The following is an 8,553-nucleotide window of genomic DNA, read 5'->3' on the forward strand; positions in this document are numbered from 1 at the left end:
GCCTGCAGCTCAACCATATACATGTTTCAAAGTACACATACCTGCAATAACATGGGACATGAATAACCATGGGTTTCAGCAACAGGATTCCGCCCAAACTATTGAGAGAAGTTTCAAAATTATTAGACACGACAGCCTCCACTAGCTGTTAGCCGCTAGCTCCACGTGTCCATTTTTCCTACCGTCTAATCTATTAACTGCAAAACACGGTCATAAACCTGAAATCTACTCAAATACTACCGTATGGGCAGTTCATGCAGTTAGTGCACTGTCATATTAGCTCCAATGAGGATTTTCAAATATGTTTTAAACTCATGCTCTGTGAGAGCAGACGGAGAGGAACTTACCACAGCGAAAGCTTCATTGCTGCCAACATTTTGTTTTTAGTGTTTACATGTGGACGGAGATATTTTCTCAAAACTGCACATGTGGACGGGATTTTTAAAAAAAACGAAAACGGAAAATCTCAGTTTTCAAAAATAGCTGTGTACGTGTGGACGTAGCCTTACTCTGCCTTACAGAAACCTGGTTGCAGTTGGTTATGTCAGTTAAAATGAATCAACACCCACGAGTCATTCTAACTATAAGAATCTTTAAAGCACAGGCCGAGGCGGCGGTGTGGCGCCAATCACTATAGACCCATAGTGTTTTATTTCATTTGAAAGTGTGATGCTTAGCCTCGTCCACTCTAACTGACTCAAAACTAAATTTGATTTGTTGTTAACCTGCACCTTACTCAGAGTTTGTCTGATTTTATCACGGACCAGGGTCTTTGACTAGGGCTGGGTTTAAAAGATCAATTTCCAGATTCAAATGGATTTTAGTTTGAATAATCTGATATCTATTAATTAAATTCTGAATTGATTTTTTAATATAAATGTATTTTGCCAGAAACATCAGGCTGGATGACTGTAATTCATTATTATCAGGAAGTCCTAAAAACTCCCTGAAAAGCCTTGAGTTAATCCAAAATGCTTAAATGGAAGGATTGAGTAATTTGTCAGAAAAGAACCCTAAATTTGATCAAATTTGCCATTTTCATTCTGGAACGAGACGTTGATCTTTTTAAGACTGAGACATAAGATCAGCAAGACATGGGTGGGCGGGGCAGCACCCTTCCACCTCACCAAAATGTCTCACCTCACCGGGAGGGAACCAAAAGACAGCACCCAGCGTTTTGCCCCAGTAATACACTTATCATCCTCACCCACTGTACCAAAGAGAGCAAGTAGGGGGTTAGGAGCCAGTTTCCTTATTCAGAGTATAGAAAACCTCTTCCCAGACATCAGACCCACACCTGTTACAGCGGGGGTCTGAGCCAGGATTCAGCCTAGCTACTTTGGATTTAGATCTTTGGGATCCTTTGTGTGTGCATACTGATGATCCAAGTCTTTTATTTTATCGGCCAATTCTTGCTTTTCTATTACGTTTTTCCTGAGATATTCTGTCCCCAGAGGTTGTGGGGATGTTTGGGTCTAGAAAAAGTTTAATATGGTTATTTATAAATTATATAAAGGTATTATGTGATAGCAGTGTGGGGTTTAAACTCCTGCCTGATGCAGGGAAGTCGGGCATAGACAGGGCCAAACTTAAGGGGACATGATCTAACTATTTTCATGGTATTCACAGGCACACGCAATACTAGTCAAACAATTATCTCAGAAAAAATAGTCTATCCTAGAAGAGGTGTGAGGCAGATTAAAGAAAAAGAAACGCTCCCTATCAGTCAGATGGCGCCAAATATCTCTAACACCATATGTAGAGAAGGAAGAGTGAACGTGCGACGCTGATTTACTCAGAGAGGTCGGTTTTAACGACAAAATAGGGTCCAACCAGCAAGTCAAGTCTCCGCCAATTATCAAAGAGTAGAAAACAACAGAAAAACCCAACAAACTGACTGTAGATATGAGACAATGTAAAACCACTTGAAAGACCAACGAGGTCATGAAGTGGGCAGAAACAAGGTGAAGGAATGCGATGGAAAAAACCCCACAGTAGATCAACTCAACAGTCAGGAGAAGGTGAAACAAACAAGTGTATGGTCTAAGGCAGGGGTGTCCAAACGTTTTGCAAAGAGGGCCAAATTTTATAAAGTGAAGATGCCTGGGGGCCAATGGTTCCTTTTGACTTTTTTTTTCATAACAAAGTTACATGAAAATATAATGAAGAACACTTTTAATAGTCACAATTACCTTTATTTATAAAATAGAAATGTACCTAAATAAAAGACACTCAGTCAAGCATTTACAACTCTAAAGACACAATTAATTTATATCTGGAGAGTCAGACAACTTTGAACAAACTGTATAGAATACCCTAAATTTCCATGAGTTTGCAATATCTTTGCCTAATGAACATTTAAACAGGAGTTATAAGTAATGAAAAGTGTTCTGTTATCAATAAAGTGATAATATCTATAATCCAGTTTTGAGATCCTTCCCAGAGGCCTTAACGCCCACTCACATCCTGGGCCATCTGACCTGAGGAAATCACGTGATAGGGTGGGGCCAGGTTTCACAATGAGCTCACCCAAAACCCTGGCTGATTGTGACCCACACCCGTTTTCACACCTTGGCTGATGTGATTAGGCAGAGGATCATTAGGGGGTCCTTTTGTCCCTCTTGGTGGGTTATTCCCACAAAGCTTAAATCTGGGACTCTCCACCATTTGATCCTAGAACTGAAGAAGCTTCTCGGACGAGAGGTGAAACATCTTCAAGCAACTTAAAGAAGTCCAGACGCTTTTCTTTGCAAGCTCCTTAGACTACAATGACCTGGATGACTGAGAACCTTCACAGACAAACAAGTGTATGACTGCTGAAGATTCTGCTGTCAGTTTAGGATAGAGACACACACAAAAAGACTCACACACAGCTGCAGAGCAAAATGTTCCTCAGAGGAAACACAAAGAAACAAAAGACACACATTTATACAAACACCTGGAGCGTCTGCAGACTGTCCAAAATGCTGCAGCAAGGCTTCTGACGAAAACATCGAAATACTCACATATAACACCGCTGCTTATACAGTAACACTTGCTCCCTGTCGAATCCAGAGTCCACTTTAAGATTCTGGTTCTGACATTTAAGGCTCTTCAAGAACAAGCACCATCATACATCATTGAACTCTTACAGCCCTATGCCCCTAGTAGGTCTCTGAGGTCTTGTGGTCAGGGCCTACTTGTTATTCAGTATACGAGACTGAAAACTAGGGGTGATCGAGCTTTTGCTACTGTGGCCGCCAGACTGTGGAATTCTCTTCCTCAGAACTTAAGATCTGCTCATTCACTGATTACTTTTAAAAAACAGCTAAAAACACATCTTTTTAAAATTGCATTTTGTTAACTTTTGACTGTACTTTGTCTTTTTAATCTGTGCCTATACCTTGTAAAGCACTTTGTGATTTTTTATCTAGAAATGTGCTATATAAATAAAATTTTACTTACTTACTTACTTACTTACACAAACCCGTGATGCAGACGCACAAAGAGACGTCAAATCACAAAGAGCAGCCCAACAAACACGAGAACTCACAACGACATTCAGGAATATACAAAATCACAGCAAAGACACACAAAAACAGTGAGAGCCAAGCGCGCATGTGCAGTGACACAACAGAGAATCTGGAGCTTCTTGGTGGTGTGAAGCATCGGTGCACACACACAGGTGAAGTCGTGTCTTTGTGTGGAAACGCAGCGACCAGAGCGTGTTTGGAGCCTGGGGCGTCTCTCAGAGCTGCCTGCTCCTAATTGGACCTAATCATCTGCTCAGAGCGTAAAACTGGCGTCTGTGTGGTTCAGGCACAGAAATCAAACACGTCCTCTGCATTATTCATCACTCGCTGCCTCCAAACTAACCCCCCTCTCTGTGTCTTTTCAGAGTTTCTTTGAGGGACAGTCCGCTCCCTGGGATTCGGCCAAGAAGGACGAGAACCGCATGAAGAATCGCTACGGCAACATCATTGCTTGTAGGTACCCGTGCACGTCACCTGCGTCCGTCATAGAGGCTGATTTCAGCTGTTTGTGTCCACGGACAGTTAATAACATGAGACCGGGAACGCTGACCTCAGGTGTTGGTCTGACATGAGTTTTGGGCGTCTCGCTGCAGGATTCTCATGTCAGGCCAAACCTGCACAGCAGCACGGGGACAGGAGGAGGGTTTGGTTCCCAGACAGCTTCGTTTTATCAAGCTCAGAGTGACCTGAGAGAGCTCGTCACACTGGCGGTAAAAACTGACGCCATCCTGCGCTCGTGTGATCAAAATGGCAGCAGCACGGTTACAAAAACTATATATATCCATAGATATGGAGACAGAGTCCCAGAACTTGTCCCGGGACAGTGTTTCCAAGTCTTCCATTTGGTCTCTGTCTTGGACTTGATATAGGACTTGTTGGTCCCCTTAGATCCTGGATTGGCTCTGTACTCGAACTTTCCAGGAGCTGATAGTCCTCTTCAAATTCCCAAACAGTCCTTGGTCAGCAGTCAGTGCAGTTTTTCGTTCCAGTCTTCCACCTGAAAGTTCAGCAGAGCCTCTTTTACTTTTCCATCATGGCTACGATTCGTGTCACCAACTCTGCGCTGTGTGATTGCTGCTGCTTTGACCTCCTGAGGTCCAGACTGATGTCTCAGTTTGAGTCCAGCCCAGAGTCCAGCTGTGACTCGTTCCCAGGACCAGTCTGGAATCAGAGTGAACTGATCTTGTTTGGTCCTGGTGTCAAAACTTTTCTTTGAAGCTTTCGGCTTTCAGACCAATCACAGGAAGTTATAGAGAAACCAGATGCTAATCAGTCAGGTGGCATAAAACGATGTCAGAGAGAAAACCTGCAGTTTCAGACAAGCTGTGTGTGTGTGTGTGTGTGTGTGTGTGTGTGTGTGTGTGTGTGTGTGTGTGTGTGTGTGTGTGTCCGTCAGGCGGATCTGGTGTCAGTTTTGATCAGCACACTGCCCCAGGTCTCACAAACACATCATGTAACTGCTCAGCTGACGTCCCACAAAGTCGGTGTTGACAGGTGCTGAAGAACATCAGGAAGCACACATGCGCGCGCGCACACACACACAGGGCCCTGTGGCGTGTAATTATGCTAATGAGGTGTGATGAAGGCCGAGGCTGTGAGCTACGGTGGCCTGCAGGGACACATTTTACATTCACACACCCCCCCCACACACACACACACAAACACACACACCTATCTGTGTGAATGACAGTAGTAACAGCCAGTGTGCTACAGGCGTCAGAGATGACGTGGGCGCTCTGTGGTCGGTGACACGGGAACAATTCAGCTCCAACTTTGATTTGTTTTTACTTTCTTTCATTAAATTTATCTTCATTTTTTTTATTCAGTTATTATTTAAATTTAATGTCATCATTTTGAAACATCACACACAGTTTTTATCATTTTATTGAACAACTGTAATTAAAACTTTATTAATTTATTATTAGATGTTTTATTCTCAGGAAATGAGGATCGAACTAACAGTGTGTGTGTGTGTGTGTGTGTGTGTGTGTGTGTGTGTGTGTGTGTGTGTGTGTGTGTGTGTGTTAGATGATCACTCTCGTGTGCGTCTGCAGCCTCAGGATGGAGGCGGCGGCTCGGACTACATCAACGCTAACTATGTAGACGTGAGTAACACACACACACACACAGAGTTTACTTTCCTATAAACGTTGATGTGAAATGTCCTGGTCGACTATGTTTCCATGACGACCGTCTCTGTCAGTGTCAGCTGTGTGTAAACATCACAGACATGTTGGCTCCCAACAGCTACACACACACACACACACACACACTGCATGTTTTTGTTCATATGATCATGAGTTTGTGTGTGTGGGTATAACCTCTCTGTTCCCTCTCGCAGGGCTACCACAGACCCAACCACTACATCGCGACGCAGGGTAAGAAACCCACAGTTTCTTCTTCTTCTTTAGCTGCTCGTGATGTTTTTAAAGAAAAAACCTGAGCCGAGGGGTTACGTCGACGCCAGCAGGAAACGTGACATTCCACAATCCCTCCCAGACAAACAATATATGCTTCTACTTGCACCGACTCTTTCACAATAAAAGCCCTTGACCTGTACATTGTGCAGAACTCTTAAGACTTCAGCAGAGTTGTGAGAATTAGCTGAGTGAAGCAGATTAGAGGTGTCACCTTTTGATGTTCACAGTGCTTTGTGATTTCTTTGTGTGTAGTATTTTACTTTTCTATTTTTGAGTATCTTTTTGCTCCGTTTAGTTATATTTCCGTTTCCATGTTGTCTCGTCTCCCCTTCCTGTGTGTTGTTCCATGTTCTCCACCCCATCATGTCCCTCTCTCATCTGCCTTTCCTCCTGTGTGATAGTCATGTTTGGTGTGTCTGCTTTTGCTTCCCTTGTGGTGCCATGTTCATTTGTGTCAGCTGTGTTTCCCAGATGTTTCTACTTCTGTCATTGCCCTCCATGTATTTGAGTCCTCTGTCTTCCTTTGTTCTTTGTCAGGTTGTCTGTTCATCTCCCCCGTGTTCCCAGTTCCTAGTTTCCCAGTTTAGATTTAGCCCTTGGTTTTGCTTTCTCTCTTACTTTTGTACCTTTGTGTTTCAGCCTAAATTAATGGCTCTCCTTTTCTTAAACTTGGTTCTGTCTCTCTTGTGTCTGCATTTGGGTCTGCTCCAAAAACTCTCTGGCTACTCAGCCCCGACAAGAGGAGGCTGAAGCATTTATGTAGGAGTCAAATAAAATCTTACCTTTGGTTGAACAATGCTTTTATTTTTTAAATATGTTTATTAAGAATGTTTTAGGCTGTGGTGGGTTTGAGGCTGAGATGTGCGTGAGCTTGGGAGGTACTGACTGCATGTACTCGGCCTCACCTCAACACTTTGCTCGGGCTCTGGAGCCAGTTTTCTGGGCTGGACTCTGTTCCACTCTAGAGTTGCCCTGGTTGAGATGCGGTGGGCAGGGCTGGGTACACTTTATCCCCTGCTTTGTTGCCTGTATGTTGGGGTTTTCCTGGTGGATGAGACGGTTGCTTCCCTGCGCCTTCAGGTGGAGGAATAGGTTCTGACTGTCGTTTGTGCCTATGCGCCAAAGGACAGTTTAGAGTATCCAGCCTTCTTAGAGTCACTGGGTGAGGTGCTGGAAAGTCCAGTCTCGGACTTAAACGCTCACATGGGCAATGACTGTGTGACCTGGAGGGGTGTGCATGGAAAGAACAGCATGCCCGAGTTGTGTCCTGCTATTGGGCTTCTGTGCTACACTTGGTCCACAATGAATACCCTTTTTGAATATGTGTTCATAAGTGCACCAGGACCCCGTAGGCCGCAGGTTGATGGATTTTTGTAATCGTATCATTGGTTCTGCAGCTATGTGACACTCGGTTGGAGCTGTCAGCTGTTGTGGTGCCATTTATTCAGGAGAATGAGGTATTCTACACACACTGTCTACAGTGATGGTAGGATGATATAGTCATGCAGTGGAGGGAACACTTTGAGAATCTGCTCAATTCCATAGTCACACCTTCTGTAATGGAAGCAGGGTCCGTTGAGGAGGGGGACCACTCACCCATCACTAGCTACAATGTAGCTTGCCATCGCCAGTGTGTGAATGTGTGTGTGAATGGGTGAATGACTGAATGTAGTGTGAAGCACTTTGGGGTCCTTAGGGACTAGAAAAAGCGCTATACAAATGCAGGACATTTACCATTTATCACTAGGGGTAATGTTACCTCATCCACCCTACTGACCCTAGGGTGGATGAGGTTCGAGTTCCTGAAGGCTCTGGATTTGGTAGGGCTGTCCTGCCTGACACACCACTACTGCAACATGGAGATTTGGGGCGGCGCATCTGGATTGGGAGACTGAGGTGGTGGCTCCATGTTTAAGAAGTCTATGCCAGGGTGCTGGAAACGAGAGTCCCTCCATTACTTGAACCTCAGGTTCTGGAGGATCAAGGGGGTTTTCGTCCTGCTCGCAGAACACTGGACTCTCGAGGATATTTGACGGTCCATGGGAGTTTGCCCAAGTTTACTTGTGTTTTTTGGACTTGGAGAACAAACTCTACCCTCAGAGAACCCTGTAGAGGGTTCTTCAGGTGTGTTGGGTGTCTGGCCCATTGTTACGGGTCATTTGGCCCCAGTACAACCATAGTGAGAGCTTGGTTGGTATTCTAACGGTAAGTCAGAGGGGAGCTACAGTCATCCATCAAAAATGGATGGACTGACTGTATTCGATAACATCTGGATTGTTTTGGATGTTAAGGTTCAGACGTGTTGTTCAGACTCTTTCTGAGGACAGCATCAGCAAAAACATCACAGAGAATCTGTGAGATTTTAGGTTTCCTGCAGTTTCACAGTCACATCCAACCTGAGAGCCAACAGGTCCGTGTGCCAAAGCATTCTGAGAATTGTAGTTACATACTTCACTTTTTTATTTGAAGCAGAATTCAGAAAGTTTCAGTTTTAAGTCGTGAATATTAAAACACACGATGTGTTGTTGGTGCTCAGAAAGCCAGAACAACAAAACAAGTTCCACCTCTGACCACAGGTGGCGCCAAATCACCTGACACTGACTGTACACACACACACACAC

The 8,553-nt window shown here is 44.2% G+C and overlaps 1 protein-coding gene across 1 annotated transcript in view; it reads left to right on the top strand.

Annotated features, from left to right (window-relative positions):
- Positions 1-8,553, top strand: part of LOC102197453 (receptor-type tyrosine-protein phosphatase mu-like) — a 116,467-nt gene that overhangs the window by 81,425 nt on the left and 26,489 nt on the right. Inside the window, exons 17-19 of the mRNA XM_013915412.1 lie at positions 3,878-3,965; positions 5,541-5,617; positions 5,854-5,890. Of these exons, the coding sequence (XP_013770866.1) occupies positions 3,878-3,965; positions 5,541-5,617; positions 5,854-5,890 (202 nt within the window). The remainder of the gene's footprint in view (positions 1-3,877; positions 3,966-5,540; positions 5,618-5,853; positions 5,891-8,553) is intronic.

This window comes from Pundamilia nyererei, unplaced genomic scaffold (assembly GCF_000239375.1).
Source record: "Pundamilia nyererei isolate P.nyererei 1_Seehausen unplaced genomic scaffold, PunNye1.0 scaffold00299, whole genome shotgun sequence".
Lineage (NCBI taxonomy): Eukaryota > Metazoa > Chordata > Actinopteri > Cichliformes > Cichlidae > Pundamilia > Pundamilia nyererei.